This window comes from Alligator mississippiensis, chromosome 11 (genome assembly GCF_030867095.1).
Source record: "Alligator mississippiensis isolate rAllMis1 chromosome 11, rAllMis1, whole genome shotgun sequence".
Classification (NCBI taxonomy): Eukaryota; Metazoa; Chordata; order Crocodylia; family Alligatoridae; genus Alligator; species Alligator mississippiensis.
Genome location: NC_081834.1, coordinates 34,526,159 through 34,547,770, shown reverse-complemented (window position 1 = coordinate 34,547,770; position 21,612 = coordinate 34,526,159). Strand labels below are relative to the sequence as shown.

Genomic DNA, 21,612 nt, shown 5'->3' with positions numbered 1-21,612 from the left:
AATTTTAGGGGCCCCGCAGGCTGGACAGAATGGCCTGGCAGGCCGCCTCTGGCCCACAGATTGCATTTTGCCCAACTCTGTATTATAGTCATATTCACAGTACTGGGTGCCACACTTCAAAAGGGATGTGGCCAGCCTGGAGAGGGTTCAGAGGAGGGCCACCCGCTTGGTGAGAGGGCAGCAGGACAGGCCTTATGAGGAAAGACTGAAGGACCTGAACCTGTTCAGCTTCAGCAAGAGGAGGCTGAGGGGGGACCTGGTGGCTGCCTACTAACTCATCAGGGGAGATCAACAACAAATAGGCAGAGCGCTTTTCTCCCCAGCACCACCTGGGGTGACGAGGAACAATGGTCATAAGCTGATGGAGAATAGGTTTAGGTTGGAGATCAGAAGGCAATATTTTACAGTTAGGGTGGCCACAATCTGGAACCAATTTCCCAGGGAAGTGGTCCTCGCCCCTACCTTGGGCATATTCAAGAGGAGGTCAGATGATCACCTGTCTGGGGTCTTGTAAACCCAGCATTCATTCCTGCCTGTGGCAGGGGGTCAGGCTAGATGATCTGTTCAGGTCCCTCCTGACCCTAGCTACCATGAAACTCATGACATGGTCTCTATCCCTAACCTGTCTAGCAGTGCAGTATTAAAGTATGTAACTACCTTTCTAGGAATAGCCACTGATTTTGTCTCTAGTACTGGAAAGCCAAATTAGGAGCCTTTTTGCAGAAGCTAGTTGCCCTCACAGCTCCCTTTGGATGTTTTTGCCTAACAGACACAGCAGCCAGGAGAAACTATTTTGCTTTCTTAAATCTTGCTCTGACACAAACTAGCTGTGTGACACTGCCTAGGTCACCTGGCCTCTTGGACCCTGGCAAAAGTCGTGTTTATTCAATTTGCAGCACTGTTGTGAGAGTCACTGAAGGAAGCCTGTGAAGTGCTAGAAGACTTCTAGGCCCCTGGACTCTGTACAGGTTTGGCTCAGGCCCTGTGTGCAAAGCATTTTGCTCTGTTGGTGGCAGCGGTGAGAACAAAGACCTGGAGTCATGGTTCTTGTTATTCAAGGTCCCATAGCAAATGAGTAGTTTTGTTCCTGCTCCTTCTTGCCCTCTGGGACTGATTCAAATTAAGATTCACAGCATTTCTAAAGCAGCTTCCTATGGCTGATGTGGCATAAATAGTACACCCCAAAAGTTACTGTCCAGGGTGTGATTGATGATTTTATCAGTATTCATTCCAAGTAGCTGATTAAACCTAAAGAAACATTTATGTTTCTTTAGGTTTAATGAATTCTGTCAGACTCATGTCAGACAAATAATAAATTAATCCAGATTTCCTCTGCCTCAGGTTACTTCTCTTTCCTCCAGGGCAGAGGTCCTCAAACTGTGGTTCACGAGCCCCATTCAGGTGGTCTGCAGAAAGGTGACCTACAGCTGAAGCTGGCAAACATCACACCCGGCTTCCCAGAGCGTTGCTCAAAAAACCCAGGCACATCCATTGTATTAGAGTGGTAAGACTACGGATATTGCAACAGGAGTTGTGCGCGTTGATTTGCACAACAAAAACCAAACGTTTATGAAACGGTCCGCTGAGTGGTCTGCGGAAAAAAAAAGGTTGAGAACCACTGCTGTAGGCCACATCTGCGCCCGCGCCCCCAGAAAAGGGTTCCAGGCTCAGCCCGTGGGATCGCATCGAACTTAACAACAAAACCCAGTCGCCCGGCAGCCCTGAGCCACGTCCCGGCAGAGCGGGCGGGCGCAGCCGCAGCCGCAGCCGCAGCCCACGGCCGGGACGGGGAAGAGAAGGGGGACAGGGAGGCAGGAGGCTCCGAGGCACAAACCCCGGGATCGCGCCGGGGCAGCGCTTTCCCCGGTGCCCTTCCCCGCAGGCAGGCGGCGAGCGGCCGAGCCCGCGCTGCCCCCCCTCCTCCGCGCGGGCGGGGCGGGGCGGGGCAGGGCGGCTCCGTCCCGCGGGGACTTTCACGGACTTCCCCCCGCCCGCAGCGGGGCCGGGCAGAGCCGGGCGGGGCGGGGACCGGCGCTCCCTCCCTGCCCGCCGCGCCCTTCTTTAGCCGGCAGCCCGCACCCCTCCGACGCCAGGTCCGGCGGCACCCGGGGGATGCGGCGCTGCGAGAAGAAGCGGCTGCGCCCGCTGCTGCTGGCGCTGCTGCCCGCGCTGCTGCTGCTGGCGCTGCTGGGCGGCGCGGGGCGGCTGGGCGGCTGCAGCCCGCACGAGCTGGGCGTCGGCACCGCGCCGGCCCGGCGGCGGCTGTGCCGGGAGCGGCTCTACCCCGCGCTGCGCCTGGCCGCGCCCGCGCCCCTCAACTGCTCGCGCATCGTGCGCGGCGACGAGGCGGCGCTGCGGGCCGCGCTGGGCAGCAGCCGGGCGCTGAAGGACGGGCGGGCGCCGCTCACGCCCGCCGACTACCTGAACCTGACGGCGGACTGCGCGAGCTACCGCGCCCGGCGGCGCTTCGTGCAGGTGGCGCTGAGCGAGGAGGAGGCGGCCTTCCCGCTCGCCTTCTCCATGGTCATCCACGACCAGCTGGAGCTGTTCGAGCGCCTGCTGCGGGCCGTGTACGCGCCGCAGAACCTGTACTGCGTGCACGTGGACGCCAAGGCGCCCGCTGCCTTCCTGCAGGCCGTGCGTGCCCTGGCCGCCTGCTTCCCCAACGTCTTCGTGGCCAGCCGGCTGGAGCACGTCGTCTACGCGTCCTGGTCGCGCCTGCAGGCCGACCTCAACTGCATGGAGGACCTGCTGCGCCGGCCCGAGCCCTGGCGCTACCTGCTCAACACCTGCGGCACCGACTTCCCCCTCAAGACCAACGCCGAGATCGTGCGGGCCCTGCAGCTGCTCCGCGGCCGCAACAACATGGAGTCAGAGCGGCCCTCGGCCATCAAGCGCGAGCGCTGGCGCTACCAGCACGAAGTATCTGAGGGTGGCACCCTGGTGCGCACCGGGGTGACCAAGAGCCCCCCGCCGCTGGGCAGTGCCAACATGTTCACGGGTAACGCCTACATAGTGGTGACGCGGGGCTTCGTGCGCCATGTCCTGGAGAGCCCCGAGGCGCAGCGCCTGCTGGCCTGGGCCCAGGACACGTACAGCCCCGACGAGCACGTGTGGGCCACGCTGCAGCGCCTGCCGGGCGTGCCGGGCGCCTTGCCACCCAACGACAAGTACGAGCTGTCTGACATGAACTCCCTGGCGCGCTTAGTCAAGTGGCACTACCTGGAGGGTGACATACAGCGGGGGGCACCCTACCCACCCTGCACCGGCACGCACCGCCACGCCATCTGCATCTACGGCCTGGGGGACCTGCCCTGGATACTCCAGCAGCAGCACCTGCTGGCCAACAAGTTTGACCTGAGTGTGGACGAGCAGGCGGTGCAGTGCCTGGAGGAGCACCTGCGCCACGAGGCGCTCTTTGGCCCAGGGTCATGAGCCCACCGCTGCACATAGTCCGAGGCATGGGCAAGGCTGCCGAGCACAGAAAGCCCGATTGTCACCGCTGCCTGAGGGGCAGGGCCACCTACCTGCTAGGCAGCCATTGCTGAAGCAGGTCTGCCCTGTCCTTCCCCTGATGCTACCTCCAGCCCCTGCTTGGCTCAGGGAGGAGACCCAAGAGGCTAAGCTGAGCAGGCTCAACCCACAGCTCAGGTCCCCACAGCCTTCGGACTTAACTGTGCTTCAGCAGGGGAAGCCCAGGACTGGCAGCCCAAACCACCTCAGCAGTCTCCCTTCTCCCGGGATCTGGGTTGCTCTCTGCACAGGAAATACTGTCTCAGCCCAAACCTGGCTCTCATGCCAGGGGCAGGGCACATACTCAGAGCTGGTTCATATAGAGGCTGCTCCAGGTGGTCCTCTCAGGGGTCCCCAACTGTGGGGAAGGAGGAGAAGGAGCAGGGAGAACCTACGTTCTTATACCTCAGGACTTAGGCTCAGCTGCACAGAGCTTCTGCAATGCCAGAGGCTTTGCACACATGTGAATGGTAAAAACCTGTTCGTTTTTATTCTACTACTGTTCAGAGATATTCAGACCTAGTTCAGCATGTTTCTCATGGACCTTCTGGTTACTGAAATGTTCCATCAAGTTGCCTGTTAAAATTGTGCTTAAGAAGTTGGCTGCCCTTGTGAACATACCACTTATGGACAGCAACACGGACATTTGCAACATGAGTTGTGTCTTTTTGTGAGAAATTCTCTGAAAGGATTAATGCTTTCTATAACCCTTACAGCTTCAGAAAGTTGTTTTATGCAGTGCTGAAGATCACAGAAAGGTGGCCTGAAATGAGAGAGTCTCTTATGACTGTTTTTATTCCTTGCAGGACCTCCTCCCTTCACCCATACATAGGCAGCAAACTTGCTCTTCTAAAACAACTGCCATCTTCTGCTTCCCCTCTCCCTTCATGCTATCCCTGGCTTCCCTCTTGTTTCATTCTTTTATTCATCTTATCCACACAGGCATTACAGATTTATTGGTTCAGGAATGTTTACAGAACAGTTTTGGGGGGTTCATCTAATTAATCAATTTTCCACCCTCTTAATTTTGCTCTGCTCTTCCAGTCTCCTATTTTACCATACATACCTCCCTATTTAAAACACACTTCAAGTAAATTAAGGATGGACAGGAAATAAGTCTTGAAAGCATTGTCTCAGAGTTTTTCCCTTCTGTAGGAGCAGAACCTTAATCAACATTCACAATTTAAAGTAGTTTCTATAAGAGAACAAACTGCTTCATTTTTCTGTCCTCTCCCTTCCAAGCTTTGCTTCAGTATCTGAACAGCCACCCTCAGCACAAGCCTTCTTACTATGCAACTCAGGTCCACTCCTGGCTTCCCCCCTCCTCTCCCCTCCTTTGATTGCCTTGTATGGTTAAGCTTTGTTTGTTTTAAACAGGTACTTTCGTTAAAAGCTAACCAGAAGCCATATTGCAGATGGTATAAGTTACTTAACTTGAAGACGTGAAATCAAATAATATATAACAGACCAAGCCCAGCATCCGGTTCCTCGGGCATTTTCTAACTTTTATGACGTACCTGACGAGAACAGAAAGGATGATAGGTGACCGGATAAGGCCTGCCTCTGGGCTGTTGAGGGGGTGTTATGCTCAGTGACCAAAGCCATTTAACCACTCTAGACTTTGTTTACCCATCTGTATTGTGGGGAGGGGGACACACATGAAACAAAAGCACCAAGATTCTTGAAGAAAAAGTACCAGTGAAAATTACTTACCAAAAAAGGGGTTCTCTCAAAATTTACACAGCTGAGCGTTCAATGGAAAATGTGGCATTTAACCCTAATATTAGTCAATGATCATTCTTCTCTTGTAATCAATCATTTGTGGCTGGAGTAGCACACCCATTCATTTCTCTGTTGTACCTGCCTAGAGACATCTCTGTTTTTGCTCCGCTTTTCTTGTCTATCATGTTGAGCTTCAGTTCTGTCTTCTCTGGGCTAATACTTCAAAGCACATAAAAGAGTTACCCAGTACTTATTTTGAGTAGTAAAGCATTATATCAGGCCTACCTGGGGACATGAAGTATTACTGTATGAATGTCTGGGGCAAATAAAGGCTACTGAAATCCATCTTACTATCATCAGATTATTTTTTAAAGAAATTTCAATACGCTGAGGTTTTTGTCAAGCTACATGGCCGTGCGAGCTATTGTAACAGAGTTAAAATGGCTTTTTTCTAGAACTTAGCAGTACTAAATTTTTGGGTGTGTTTAAAAACCTGCTAGGACAATAGTACTGTTACTTAAAATACAGCAACCTAACTAAAAATAGCCTTAATCATAAATTCAGTAGTACTAAAGAAGTATGCAATCATGAAACTAGTGAGGGGAGGAGAAGGACAACAATTTCAGTGGATAGCACCACTACACATGAGAAGGTGTCCGAGTTCAGACACCTTATATAGGCAACCTACAAAATTATGACAAGGCTTTGATACTGTCAACACTGAGATGTGCGATTTTATTCATATGAATAGAATCAAGGGCTTAAATGAGATTACTCACATGCTTAAAACTAAGAATGAGCCTAAACACACGTTTGGTTTCCAAGAGCTAAATTGTATTTCTATAAAGAATAAGTGTGCTATCCACATTTGCCATTTTACAACATAACTGCTTCAGGTTTTAGCATTCACTGTTATTTTGATTTTTCCATGGATTAACAAGTTCATTCTAACTCTTTCTACATGCAGGACAAACATTTCAAGGCTAAAAGCAAGTTAACCAATTTATCTCATATATAAGCAGGTGGCATTTTCAAAAAAAAAAAAAAAAAAAAAAAGCAGAATGAGTGACTTCAGAGTACACACCCCAGCCACGCTAACTGGCAAGACCTGAGAGAGGAGGACAGCCTGGTTAAACCAGTTCAGCTTCCTTAAATGTGGGGAAGTTCAGTGTACTAGAAGGAAGTATTAGTTGCAGATAAAGCGCATACTTTCTTATAGGTACTGCATTTACGTTTGTGGTGTTCTCACAGCAAGAATAAACTCCCAAATACATAACTTCTCAGTTAGCAGTTGCAACTAGGATTATTCGGTTTCAACAAGATATGCTGGCACAGTTTGCACCTTAAATCCCACCTAAAACTAAAACTGTCTTTCAGACTTCAGGAAAAGTGGACACTTTTGTAGAACAGGTGAACACCGAATCAACCTATTCGAAATTCTTCCAATATTCCTTTTTTGTTGGAAAAAGCCAATTTGCTTTTCACAATAACATACTAAGTTCAGCTTTTCTCAGGTCTTGGGGTAGAGAGAAAGAGATCATATCAAACATCTTTCATCTAGAAAGCAGGGGTTGGGAACTCAAGTCTGAGTTTTTATATCATACAAAGTAAATATCTCCTCATGAGGGTACTGGGATTTTGAAGTGGGATCTCTCTCAAGTTTACCAGTTGGATATGTTCAATTTTGTATAAATTATTCGGGTGACAGAGAAATTCAGTCCATTGCTCAGTGGTCAAGACACTTCCTTGGAATGTAGGAGACTCAGATTAAATCTATCATTGAAGTGCCCAGAGCGGGGCTGGAAGTTCATCTCCCACATTGCAGAGAAATGTTTGGATCTCTGACTGTCCAGCAGGGGAAGGGCTCTTTCTCTCTCATTTAAAAACTTCTGAATAGAAGCACATTTAAACCAGTTGAATTCCCGACCACCACATCTGTGAAAGGAGCAATTCAGAGCCTGTATAAGAGCTTATAATGTAGAGTAATAAAGGACTGCTAGCAAAAACACCCACCTTGCCTGAGTGAAAGTGAAAGCTGTTGGAAGCAGGCCCTTTGCTGCTGTTCTTCCAACCTCTCTGCAAAGCATAGAATGGGAGAATACAACCTCCCTGAATAGATACAGAAGTGCATATATGCTTGGCTGCTTTAGCAGCTTTTACCTGTCTCCGAAGAACACCTATAGATTCTCTAGATTTAAAAAAATATTTTCCATGTTTTATGTGTTAGACAATTAATTGCATGTAAGAACATACGTTTTAGTACAGAACCTTAGGGAGTAGGAAGCAGGAAGGGCCAACCTGGTCTGGTCTGCCAAAGAGCCAACTAAAACTTTAAAAAAGTCCAGTTATAAACTCAACTTTTTAAAAAACCTGGAATATAAATTAGGTTGTTCTTTTTATTTCTACCTAAGACCCTGCCTGTTTTATTTTACCTAGAAGAAAAAATACTGCAATCCTCCCTCCCTCTGTAAAGGGCCAGATTATACCAGCAACAGACTCAGTTTATTCTATTTGGAGGAGCTGGTTTAAGTTCCATTTTTTCCTGAGATAACTGGATTCAGCCTAGTTGTGTCACTCAGGGATGGGCAGATATATCCAGGCACTTTGCACGGGCCTAGTGTTTATGTAGTTTCATTTCTGAATGACTTCTAATCTCTGATTTAGTCTGTAATGCCTTCTGCCTGCCTTCAGATGAAATGCCTCTTTCTAATCCAGTGCTTTTATTTTGTCTTACTTTACTTCTAGGTCTGAGTTTCTCATGGTATGCTGTGGTTAAGGAACAAAGAGATTTCCTTAACAAAAGGTTTAGGTCCCAAAATAGTCGCAGGTAGCTGCAAACACAAACAAACATAGGCTTTTCAAAAGAGTTGTTTTCCTCATGAAAGGATAGGAAACAACTCCCAGACTGGAGGATGAATAAATAAAAAAAGATTCTAACAAAACAATGTCTTCAAAAGACATCAAAATACATACCTATGAATCAGTCATTCCCGCTCCCATCTCTCAGTTCTAATCCTCAAAGGAAATTTACAAAACACCTTTCGTAGACAAGCCTCCGAATGTCACTTCAAAAATCTACTGGATACAAATAATCATGTACTCGATATAGACATTGGATTTATGACACATTACAACCTGCCTGACATCTGATTCACCAGGTACCTGCCTAACCTGACCTCTTACACTTTTCTTTCCCCCCTCCCACGTACTTTTCTGTCCTTTGTCTTCCTAATTTTCAGCTATTTCCTTTTTCACAGGCAGCCTCTTTATGTAGAGCAGAGGTCAGCAACACCCAGCACATGGTATGCAAGGCCATTATGCAAGGCCATTTTGCTCAGCACACCAGCACCAGCCCAGGCTCTCAGCAGCTGCTGCCAGCCACAGAGACCAGGCTGCTCCCAGCAGGGGGCTGGGAGGCTGCAAGTAGACCAGGCTCCATGGGCCAGCTGCAAACAGCTGCTCTGGGCTCCGGCATGTTGGTACTCCGGCACCTTCCAAGGTAGACGTGGGTTTTCTGGCACTCCGGCCAAAAAAAGTTGCCTACCCCTGCTGTAGAGGCTCTTCCCTTTCTCACCTTTGGCTCCCCCCCGCCCCACACACACAGTTTCTTCCCTACTCCCTTCCCTGCTCTACTTTTCGTTCTCCTAATTTCTACCTATTTACATTCTCACTGACATCCTGCCATGCTTTTAGCTTCTCTCATTCCTTGGAGACTCGGAACAGTAGAGGCTCCCTATGCCTGAAGAAGAGTGATTGCTCCCAAAAGCTTGCTAAGAATTTCTTTCCAACTACTCAGTTGGTCTGATAAAAGATATCACATCTACTCAAAGAACCTTTGCCTGCCTACCTATGAATCATGATATCATAAAAACTAATTAGCTTTAAACTGTAAATTAGCAGACCTATTTAAAATGTGGTCAAAAGTTATGATACTTAGTTCTCATTTAATACATTTTGTTCCTTAATTCTCAAAGCATGTTATAAAAGCAGCCAGTAGAGACTAGGTGATACATGTTGCTTAAGGTCTAACCTAGCTGCTAAACTGCAGAGCAGACAAATGAATAGAACAGGTTCTTTCAGCTTCAGGCTACTTACCCATCATCCACTAAGCCACATTATCACATGCAGAACTGGATCACAAGCTGAAGCTTGTGACCACCAAACCATGTGGCACCCACAAGGATAGCCCAGCCTGAAGAAGGAGAACATTGGGAACCTGCAAGCCATGGGGCGGACAGCAGTACAGCACAGGTAATCAATAAGCAGGTAAGAAATAAGGGGCCCCTTGGGATTCGGAGCTGGGGGGCAGCAAAGGCACCAGTCACAGGGCTCAAGTGCCTATATACTAATGCCAGGAGCATGGGGAACAAGCAGGATGAACTAGCGCTCCTGCTTGCAGAAAACACCTATGACTTAGTAGGGCTAACAGAAACCTGGTGGGATTCGTCCCACGACTGGGCGGTACATATTGAGGGTTATAGGCTGTACAGAAAGGACAGGGTGGGGACGAAAGAGGGAGGGGTTGTGCTCTATGTCAATGAGCAATATACATCGACCCTCATCAAGACGGAATCGAAGGATGAGGAAGTAGAAGGATTGTGGGTTAGGTTACATGGGGGGCAAGGAGAAAGGGATTTGGTGGTAGGGGTCTGCTACAGACCCCCACACCAAGGGGAAGAACTAGATTTGGGGCTCCTGAGGCAGCTCTCAGAGACCATAAAAGCTAAGGAGGCAGTAGTCATGGGGGACCTAAACTACCCAGACATCTGCTGGGAGACGCAGACAGCAAAGTCCCACCATTCACGCAGGTTTCTAACCTGTGTACAGGACCTCCACCTGACACAGGAGGTACATGGTCCTACTAGGGGGAATGCCTTACTGGATCTGGTATTGGCAGCGGGGGATGACATGGTAGGGGACCTACAGATCAGTAGCCATCTGGTAGTGATGGTAGGTAGGTAGTGATCACCTAATAATAGAATTCTTCATAAGACGTCGAGTGGGAAAGGTAACTAGTAGGGTGAAAGTGCTAGACTTTAGGAAAGCTGATTTCAATGAACTCAGGCGATTAGTCAAGGATGCACTGCAGAGTAGGAGTTTTGAAGTGATGGGAGCCCAAGAAGGGTGGCTGTGCCTTAAGGAAATGATCCTTTGGGCACAAAGGGAGACGATCCCGATGTGAGGAAAAAGAGGGAAAGGGGCCAGGAGGCTTCCTTGGCTGACCAGAGAAATCCAGGGCAGCCTACGGGCCAAAAGGGGGGCACATAAAAAGTGGAAACAGGGAGAGATCACCAAAGAGGAGTATACCTCCTCTGCTCGCGCTTGTAGGGAGGCAGTTAGATGGGCCAAAGCTACCATGGAGCTGAGGATGGCATCCCAAGTAAAGGACAACAAGAAATTGTTTTTTTAGATATATAGGGAGTAAAAGGAAGGCCCAGGGAGGAATAGGACCCCTGCTAGATGGACAGAAGCAATTGGTGACAGACAGGGGGGACAAGGCTGAACTCCTCAACGAGTTCTTTGCCTCAGTGTTCCTAAGCGAGGGGCGCGACAAATCTCTCACTGGGGTTGTAGAGAGGCAGCAGCAAGGTGCCAGACTACCATGCGTAGACCCTGAGATGGTGCAGAGTCTCTTGGAAGAACTGGATGCCTTTAAGTCGGCAGGCCCAGATGAGCTCCATCCAAGGGTACTGAAGGCACTGGCCGACGTCATTGCAGAGCCACTGGCGGGAATATTTGATCGCTCGTGGAGCACGGGCCAAGTCCCGGAGGACTGGAAAAGGGCCAATGTGGTCCCTATTTTCAAGAAGGGGAGGAAGGAGGACCCGGGCAACTATAGGCCAGTCAGTCTCACCTCCATCCTTGGTAAAGTCTTTGAAAAAATTATCAAGGCTCACATTTGTGAGAGCCCGGCAGGACAAATTATGCTGAGGGGAAACCAGCACGGGTTCGTAGCAGGCAGATCGTGCCTGACTAATCTAGTTTCTTTTTATGACCAGGTTACGAAACGCCTGGACACAGGAGGAGGGGTGGATGTCGTATACTTAGACTTCAGGAAGGCCTTCGATACGGTATCCCACCCCATACTGGTGAACAAGTTAAGAGGCTGTAACTTGGATGACTACACAGTCCGGTGGGTGGCGAATTGGCTGGAGGGTCACACCCAGAGAGTCGTGGTGGATGGGTCGGTTTTGACCTGGAAGGGTGTGGACAGTGGGGTCCCGCAGGGCTCGGTCCTTGGACCGATACTCTTTAACGTCTTCATCAGCAACTTGGATGAGGGAGAGAAGTGTACTCTGTCCAAGTTTGCGGATGACACAAAGCTATGGGGAGATGTGGACACGCCGGAGGGCAGGGAACAGCTGCAAGCAGACCTGGATAGGTTGGACAAGTGGGCAGAAAACAACAGAATGCAATTCAACAAGGAGAAATGCAAAGTGCTGCACCTAGGGAGGAAAAATGTCCAGCACACCTACTGCCTAGGAAATGACCTGCTGGGTGGCACGGAAGTGGAAAGGGATGTTGGAGTCCTAGTGGACTCCAAGATGAACACGAGTCGGCAGTGTGACGAAGCCATCAGAAAAGCTAATGGCACTTTATCGTGCATCAGCAGATGCATGACGAATAGATCCAAAGAGGTGATACTTCCCCTCTATTGGGCGCTGGTCAGACCGCAGTTGGAGTACTGCGTGCAATTCTGGGCGCCGCGCTTCAAGAGGGATGCGGATAACCTGGAGAGGGTCCAGAGAAGGGCCATTCGTATGGTTAAGGGCTTGCAGGCCAAGCCCTACGATGAGAGACTAGAGAAACTGGACCTTTTCAGCCTCCGCAAGAGAAGGTTGAGAGGCGACCTTGTGGCTGCCTATAAATTCATCACGGGGGCACAGAAGGGAATTGGTGAGATTTTGTTCACCAAGGCGCCCCCGGGGGTTACAAGAAATAATGGCCACAAGCTAGCAGAGAGCAGATTTAGATTGGACATTAGGAAGAACTTCTTCACAGTTCGAGTGGCCAAGGTCTGGAACAGGCTCCCAAGGGAGGTGGTGCTCTCTCCTACCCTGGGGGTCTTCAAGAGGAGGTTAGATGAGCATCTAGCTGGGGTCATCTAGACCCAGCACTCTTTCCTGCCTATGCAGGGGGTCAGACTCGATGATCTATTGAGGTCCCTTCCGACCCTAACATCTATGAATCTATGAATTTACATGTAGATAAGGGAATTCAAAGCTCAGATTGTCTGAGAAATCTTTGATGGGCATTTAACAGCTTATATAAAAGAAACGACCAGAAGTCATCTTACGTTCATTTGAACAAAGAACAGAAGTACACTTTAAGACCTATCATCAATAACCAGACTTGAAGTTTAAATACCATGCTCTTGGCAATCAGCTGTTTGCTAACAATTGAGTATCCAAGAATTATATAAGGAAGGAACTACTCAGTCCAAAATTTCAAAACCAATATGATCAAGTAACAGCCTGCTCACCAGCAGTTCTTAACCCCCCCCCCCCCCAACAAACAAAAAAAAACTACTGGAATTATGTGTTATTGTTGAGCCAAGTTTATCTAAGAAATTAAAAACCAAACTGCTTGTAGTTGAGAAAAAACCCATTTCATAAAAGAGCAAGGGGTTAGAGTCACTGTACTTATTTAAAATCTAAGGGAGAAATTATTTTTCATTTTTTCAAGGTAGTGAAAACATTGTTCCACATTTGACTCCTGTTCTGCTGGGACAGTTAGCAATTTAGGCCTCAATGCAACAAGTTCTAAGCAGGCAAGTACCTGCGCTTGCTCAGAGCATTACTGAAACTAAGGGGACTTCACATAGTAACAATATATGTCTTGTCAGAACTCCTTCAAATACAGGAGCCTTAGAACCTCTGTTGTTCTGGAGGGGAGGGGAACATGCTATCAAGTTTGCTAATAATCTTTTATGATCAAATTTTTTGGTCAGTTCTGACAACTGACTAGTTTCACAACTTTCTGAACTCAACTGACTTTAATGTCATTTAGCTTTACAGGAGAAATTTAAGAAGCTGTAGGTGGCATAATACCTAGGAGAATTATAGCAAGCCTTCTGCGGTTATCCCATCTTCCTTAGTTCTGTGCAGCAAAACTAGTAGTCAGAGAAATGCCTTTGTTTCCTTTCAGCTTACTCTTCCATATTTTTCTTTTTGTGTTTTAAAAGAAAAGAAGGGCTAAATGAAAAGGTACTGCATTAAGAGGACACTGAGCAGTAAACCACAAGCAGAACCAGGGACAAGGAAGACCCATGAGAAATGGAGCAGTCTAGGAAGTTAGCATCAGAAATAAATTCAAGAAAATTGGATCAAAACTGGAAATTGGCTCTTTTGATAATAGCCACCTTTGGTTGCTGTCAAAAAACTGGTTGGAGCAATAAGTCAAAATGTTTGGGTTTTGGAAAGACACAATATACCTCCTTTAAACATTTAAGAGGCAGAATATTGAAAAAACAAGAGATCAACTTACTCTTTAAAGTACTTGCTATGAAGACAAAAGTGCTCTTCAGCTGCAGTCTTAAATAACAGTAATCACAGCTGCACCAGAAACCCACTCACAACTACCCTTTTATAATCTATTTTTGAAACAGGGATTGATAAGTAAAAAGATTACAGGCTGCTAATAAGACTCATTAGGCATCCTAGGAGAGCCACCTGCCATCCAACAATCAGTTTTACCAGGTGACAGAAGTGCTTAGCTGCTCAGAAGGAAATATTAACCCTTTCTTCACCATTATCTATGTGTGAAATCCCTCCCACCCTATTACACTAATCTTGTGAATTACAGAAACAAGTTGACACAGATTAGAAGTCTAAAATGTTCATAGCCTTGCTGCTTGGACTTCATAGAAATGATCTCCTTTCAGTACCATAAAGGGAAAAACCCTTATTAGACCTCAGGCAGGCAAGGATCACTGACTGATACCTTTTATTAAATCAACTGAATAGCTGGAAAAAAGTTTTAGGCAAGCTTTCAGGCGCAGTCACCCTTCTTCAGGCATAGGGAATTATTAGACCTCAGTGTTAAGAGATCTGTGAAAAAAACTCTCCTGTGTGTCCATCTTCTTGGAGAAGCTCTACTGACTTCCTGCTGTGCAGAGGGGGCGGTCCTAACTATACAGACAGTATCAACAATTAGCAATAGTTGAGGGGATAAGTTCAGTCGTTCAATGTATTGTCATGGAGAGATGTAGTTTGTAAGATAAAATACAAACTGGTGTTCAGAAAGTGGCACAGCACAGCATCACCCCCAATTGGGATAGAGGTTTCTTTCAATACAAAATTACTTCGAATTAAAAACCAAAATGACATCAGCAAGTCCCTATAGCTAGTTAGTCACAGCTATTGTTTCTTTGCATAAGACTAAGTCAACTTTGCTAAGATGCCACTTTGAGAATTACATTTGATGGGCCATCATTAAATGCAAAGCACAATGTAAGTTTAAAGTATTAACTCTGTATTAAAGTCTATAGATATTATTCACCTGTGCACTTATGCAAACATATTATGCACTTATAAAAACACTTATGCACTTCAGCTGCTGGACTGTTACTTGTAGCTTCAAGAGTTATCATGCAGGATAAACTGATCTGAGGCTCTTACACTTGTTGTAAGTTACCAGGTAAGTTGTATTTAAGATTCACCAATTTCAACTTCGAGGTAAAAATACTGTTCCAACTTTTCTCTGAACATAATCTGCATTTAAAATGAACTGTTCCAAACAGGAGATTTTACCACACCTTCAACTCTCCTATGCCATATAAACTTTAATTTCTACCCAGGAGAACTTATACAATCTTTTCTCCTATGCCTGAAGGTTGTTTATGCCGAAAAGCCTGCAACTAAAGGTAATTTTTTTTTTTTTTGCAAAAATCTAGTTGGTCTAATAAAAGATATCATCTCTGCCATGAGTCCTGATTCCTTTTGCTTCTAGACCAATACAGCTACAACCTGGATACCTGATTTCACATGACACTTTAACCTTATCCACATTGTTCACTCCAACAAAACAAATGCAACATTCCTTCATGTGTGTCCTTCACTGAGAGCAATGGGGAAATTTTAATTAGGCACAGGTGCAGGTTCATAGGACTGGGCTGGCATGCTCTGCCATCTGCACTTGCCAATTTTTCCACTTTTTCCTATGCCAGCCAACTTGTCTGTCTTAAACAATAGACTAGTACATTTTGTACGACGTAATACAGTGCATTTCCCACTTTACCAGGATGCAAATAAAATGTCTCTGAGAAGAGGGAAGGACAAAGGAAGAGAAAGGCATAGGTCTGTATACTCAGGGAAAAAAAGGCTACAAAATCATAGGGACAAAAATATAGAAATACCATTGAAAAAAGACATTATAAATAGCAGTTGGATTGCCAAAAGCATCCAAACCATTTCAAGAGGAAAAGGAGTGTGCTCAAGGCCTGTATATCACCATTAAAGGCTTCAAAGATCATCAAACAGCTTAGAGAATCTCTGAAATTTCAGTCTCCAGAGCATCATTCTGTATTGCCTTGAACCTGATGTAGTTACACTTGTGCAGAGTGGCTGTTTTGCCTCTTTTGGCAATAAGGAACTCCAAAGTACTAAGATTTCCCTCTGTGGTTATATTCCATATATTTTATTAGGCCTTATATCTCTGCCCCTCCATCAAAGGCCATACTAACTCTATCTGTGTATAGCTGGCAAATGGCAGGGTGCTGGCTCCACTTCAAGCTGGAAACGGATCCAAATACAGCGCATTGCTGTTTGCTTTTGGGCTGGTGGGTAGGGCTCAGAGACTGGAATGGTGGTGGCTGTTGCTGAGTAAACACAGAACAGAAGCACTGCCAAGGTCTCTATTTACTATTCCCAAGAAAACCATGTCTATTGGACATGACACCAATTACCTTTCCCCTCCTAGAAATTGTGACCAAATTAAACAATAGATCCAAATAAAATAATTGGATTTCTTTTCTAATCACACTAAACAATGGTTTGGTGAAATTTTCCCTAAAAATCACTGTGTAATCAAAAAAGCACATTTATTGGTGAGTCTATTTTTTTTAGTAAAAATGTGTTTATTTTCTTACTCTAATTTATTGACCAGATTTAATTAAAACACACTCGGGGCCAAAAGGGACTAGAATTGCCTCAAGCGCTGATGCAGGTGTCCAAAAAAACCATGTAGGTCTTATTAGAAAAAATGGCAACCGGGATCAGATATTTTCTTTCTTCTCTGGTTTTCTAAATCTAAAAATCTATATTACAGCTAGATTCAAAAGCAGCCCTGAAGGCATCATACTAAGGGGAAAGGACCATAAATAAATGTGTGTGTGATTTCATTGGTTTCACAAAATACAACTTTTAAAGTTCTACCATTGTTTGCTGGTAACCCTAGAACCACTTACTTAGCAAGCCTTGCCTGTAATAGCAAAGAGATCATTGTTTGAACTAATTTGTTTTACTGCAGCATGCAATAGTCTTCTCTATATTACCTACCATTTTCCATTTTGCATCTACTGGACAGGTGAAACATTAATTTCCTTGCCTGTATAACCCCTTCCATCTCCCAGGCTGTAATCTCTGTGACAGTTCTTATGTGTCCTTGTCTCTGATCCTACATCTATAGCGCAGCTGTAGCCTCAGGTGTGGTTGGAAACAGGCAGAGAAGTGAGTCATCTAACATCAGGAGCACAATCTGAATAAGGATAGGAGCATGCCCACAAAATGGAAGGCAAAGGCTTTCCATATTTGCTTCCCCTGAAGGCCTAACTTAGGCTATGTGTAGATGAAACAAGAGATGTGTGTGCAAGACACTTTAAAGTGGGCTAAATGCTTTTCCACTGCTTTAATGGTGTTGGTGTTTGCACACATTGGCGACATATTGTGCATTAATTCCAGCCGCCGTAGGAAATTCGGCAGTGTAATGCACCTTAAGTCACTTGGGGCGCAGGAAAAAACTAAAACTCCTCCTTTTTAAAAACTCACTGCTTCAATTTAAGGTTTCATCTACACACACCCTTAAGCTCCAGTCCCTAGAGGCCAGAACCACCCTTCACCACCCTCAAGAGAACATCCCCAAGAGGTCACTGAAACCACAAGAGAATTATCCAGTTCCCAAGTTTACATGCACATGGGGACTGTCCAGGTTAAAGAGTTAAAAGTTCTGTGAATAAATCATGAAAACAAAACAAACAAACAAACAAACCCAGCAAGCAAATCAGTCAGTAATACAGTACATCATTTCTAGGGAAGGAAAGTGAGTACTCCTATCAGTGATATCCAGTTACAACCATTTACTTGGCTTCTCACACTGGGAAAAAAATCCAGGAGAAAGCAGCTAAGTACAGCAGCTCGTTTATATTAGTTGAATGGTGGGACACTTTGTGTTTGGCTTGAGGACAGATATGGAACCTGTTTGTGAACATTTCTGTTGGTCTTGTGTAAGAGCAAAAGGTGAAACCAAACAGGACAGAGTCTGATAATGAAATACTATTTGTCACCTGCAATGGCAATATCTAAGGCCCTCATCTGGTAAGCTGCTCTGCAAAGATCCTGTGCCTATAAGGCATCATAGGCATCAGCTTGTATGATCAGAACTAAATCTGTAGCAAACCATGTACCTGACATGTTTAATTTCTTTTTTGATTTGAATATTGTCTGCAAACAGACTTTGGCAATGTTTGAAAATATTGCAATCTGTAATTATTGACAAATGATTTAAGTGAACATACTCCAACTTTTGGACTTATTGTGATCCTTGCTTCACTATTTGGCATTTGCTATTCAAACTGGGTTATGCATATCATATCCTCCAATACAGAAAAAGAGTTTTCAAAAGTGATAACATTTGTATATAGATGTCTAGGTGAGGATTCCTGTACCCTCTCTCTCAAGAGAAAAACTCTGCTCTGTAGAGCATTAATGGAAAGAAAGTAAAAAGGTGAGAGGGCAAAGCTGTTTGAGGCAAATTCCTTTCCAATGTGTCCCTGAAATTTTTTGTAGCACTTGTCCCACTTTAACAAGAGTTAAAAGAGTCTTTAGGTTCTTAGCTTTCTTCTGAATCAATAAATACAGTAATACAATAACCACCTAAACCAGCAAAAATTATGATGCAACATTTCAGAAATACTGAAACTAGAAACCTGCTATGTTAACATCTGAACTTACTCTTTGTCTTCAGTTTAATTATTAATTTAATACAATATTAATTTAAAATGGTCATTAATTTAATTTAAAATTTAATTTAAAATGGTCAAGCACAAAACCTTATTGTCAGGGCTATATTGATTTGGAGCAGCTCAGGCAAGATTAAAGGAAGGCAAGAATGCACAGGATGATAGTTCTTTCTTGTGCTCCACATTCAAAATGAAAGAGAGTGTTATAGTTTAAATGCCACACAAATGAATGAGACTTCCCCAATTCTACATGTACAGCACATCTGTAGTCATAACTTTTCCAAATACACTCAGATCGTGCTAGCTTATTCCATCTCTACCAGAGGTAATTTCAGGTAGTTTTTGCAGATAAGTCCCTACACCTTGATTTAATTTCATTATTAACATACCCCTGTACAGCTTTTGGTTTTAAGTGCTGATGATTACTGGATATTCATCCCCGGTACATGAAAAAGCAGTATAGAAGAGGCCACAAATAAATTGGTCACTATGGCTGAATCAGTGCCTGATAGCCTGTAAACTTAACTTCGTCTTCTACTACTGAAGGAGTACCTCTAACCCTTTCTGAGGAATAGCAGAGAGAGAAGTTCCTGAGAATGCTTATGTCCAAGAGTGGAGGGAAACCGTTGGTCTCCTCCAGGACAGCCTAACATAAGCCACCACCTGAGATCACTTTAAATATAGATGAGCAAGTCAAACTCATCAAAGGGCTGGACTAAGAACCTCGTAAGATGCTGATTTTTTTCTCCTCCTGACAGCTATGGAGGATGGAGGCACTCAGCACATCTCAAGCATGAGATCATCACATTGCAGTATAGCACACATTAAATTTCTGATCAAAAATCCTTTTTCATTTGCTAAGAATCACTCATACATTTTTCCTTCTTTGCCCTCACCTAGTGCTAAAAAACTTCTCTTCCTTAAATGACGTCTATTTGATACCACTCAGTATGAGTTACTTAATATCCACCACCCAACCTGAGTTAACAGATCTGGCACTGCACTCTTTTGTTGCAAAATCCAGGAATTTCCTTAAGTTCACGCTTCTCGGAACAGTTGAACACCGCACCTCATAAGATAGAAGCACTTTAACTCTTTTGTGAGGCTTTATTTTTGCTCTACTTTTACTGTTCTTTTTCCTTGCTTCTAAATACACAGGTCTGTTGCCCCTCCAAGTTTGGACAAGTTGCTTTTTTTGGTTTCTTACTGTTGCAGGTTGATCTGATGCTTTAGAAACTGTAAACACTTCCAAAAAAACCCCTCATAATGTAAAAAAAAGAAAGGAGCCAGATGAGCAGCTGTCATTACAAACAATGTTGTAAGAATAACTGTGACCTGATATATTTACATGGAGAATATCTTATATCTTGATACTGGATGTGAAAATGGCTCAAGTCAAGTCTATGTTGAAGATGGAAGGGATTAGTGGTATTTGATTTATGTGGCATAATACGAGAACACTAAGGTGTTTAAGTAAAAGTAACTTACCAACATTTGATGGCAACTTGTTGTAAACTTGCTGTTATGATTTTATTAATGCACATTTACTTCTGCTAATGATGGTAGGATCAATATGCACAGATATGGCTTACCATCTCTCACAAAATCTAGTATTATTAAGAGAGGTTCATGCTTCAAAGATGGTAAAAAACAAGTCTCTTGTGTTGTTTTCCCCCCTGTATTTCTGAAAGGACATTTATTTATTAACCTTTCTATTTTCCTACTGCTTCAACATTTAGGTGTGTTTTATAAAACATCAGTAGAAACAGAGCCAAAAATTGCCTCTCGGCCTGCATGCCCACTTGCATGTATAACTGATAGCACTTGTGAAAAATGGTAGTATTAGCATACATAGTATCCATTTGAATCACATGAAGGCTTTCATTTTATTTGGAACACTGAATCAGATGTACACGTTCAGGCATGCAAAAAAATCCACATGCTCACACCCACATCTACACTAGCCAGTACTGAAGATCTGACCCACCCTATCGCTGAAAAAGCTATATGGAGTGCTGGAAAGAGAGGGTGGAGCGTTGTTATTTCATAGATTTCATAGACATTAGGGCTGGAAGGGACCTCAGAAGATCTTCAAGTCCAGCTCCCTACCCCAGGAGAGGGAAGTCAGCAGGGGTCATAGGATCCCAGCAAGATAAACATCCAAATTTTTCTTGAAGGCGTTCAATGTCGGTGCTTGAACCACCTCTGGTGGCAGTCCATTCCAGATGTTGGGGGCTCGGACAGTAAAGAAATTCTTCCTTATGTCCAGCCTGAAACAGTCCTGGACGAGTTTGTGACCATTCGACCTTGTTGTCCCCTTGGGGCGCTCTGGTTATTACTGGGCCTGCCAAATCTACCAGGAAGATAGAATTTGAGATGAAAAGCAGAATAATTCAATAAGAATAGAACATATTTTTTTCCCCATCCACAGGTAAATGATTGATAAGAAATTCATTAAACAAATGCAAAAGTAAATAAAGATTAGATGAGAATGAGGAAATCGAAGACAATGTATTTAATTCTATGCTGCACTCCTAAGTTCATTTATCCTTTCATTCCCTTTGACAAGGGAAACAAAAAAATAAAAATGCTTAATTTGTCTTTGTTAGGTCTCAGAAAGCAAAATCATGACTCATTTAATCTACAAGTACAGGACAGCATAAAACAATCTTCCACTATTATAGTGCAATAAAACACTATTGCCTTGGAGATCAACATTGTTTCCTCTGTGTGCTGTTACTGGGCCTTTCTATAGAGCACATATGGCTATGAACCTTTACCGTATAACTTGTGGTGCTAGTTCCATATCTCAAAAGCTAGTGGCCTTTGATTTACAGAAAAATACAACACCCTGTGGCATTTGTTTTCCTAATCTTTATTAAACGTCAATGACTTTTATTGTAGACAGTTGGGGCATGTCATGTTGGGGTATGTCAGATTGGCCTGCAACGTCATCCTAGATAGTTTCAAGCTTTCCAAGGAGAAACTAATTGTTCTGATGCACAACTGAAGATGAGTAGGGAGGCGCCAAGCTGGAGTCATAACTGATCTAGGTATACAAGTTAATGAAAAGAATCTTCTACTTAGGGCTTTCATTTCAGAATTGCACCATCTTTTCCAAAGATCAGTTGCATGATGAGAGAGAGTAGAGTCCTCTCCCTCATAAGGGCATTAGAGCTTGCAAATGAAAGGTAATAGGT

The 21,612-nt window shown here is 44.8% G+C and overlaps 1 protein-coding gene across 1 annotated transcript; it reads left to right on the top strand.

Annotated features, from left to right (window-relative positions):
• The first annotated feature begins 1,971 nt into the window (after window positions 1-1,971).
• Window positions 1,972-5,580, top strand: LOC102558113 (beta-1,3-galactosyl-O-glycosyl-glycoprotein beta-1,6-N-acetylglucosaminyltransferase 3). Its single transcript, XM_006272145.4, has one exon. The coding sequence runs from the start codon at window positions 2,113-2,115 to the stop codon at window positions 3,433-3,435; it is 1,323 nt and encodes a 440-aa protein (XP_006272207.3). The 5' UTR covers window positions 1,972-2,112; the 3' UTR covers window positions 3,436-5,580.
• The last annotated feature ends 16,032 nt before the right edge of the window (window positions 5,581-21,612 follow it).

Bases quoted from the DNA above. Each gene is read 5' to 3' on its own strand.
- LOC102558113 (XM_006272145.4), top strand. From the start codon at position 2,113: ATGCGGCGCTGCGAGAAGAAGCGGCTGCGCCCGCTGCTGCTGGCGCTG.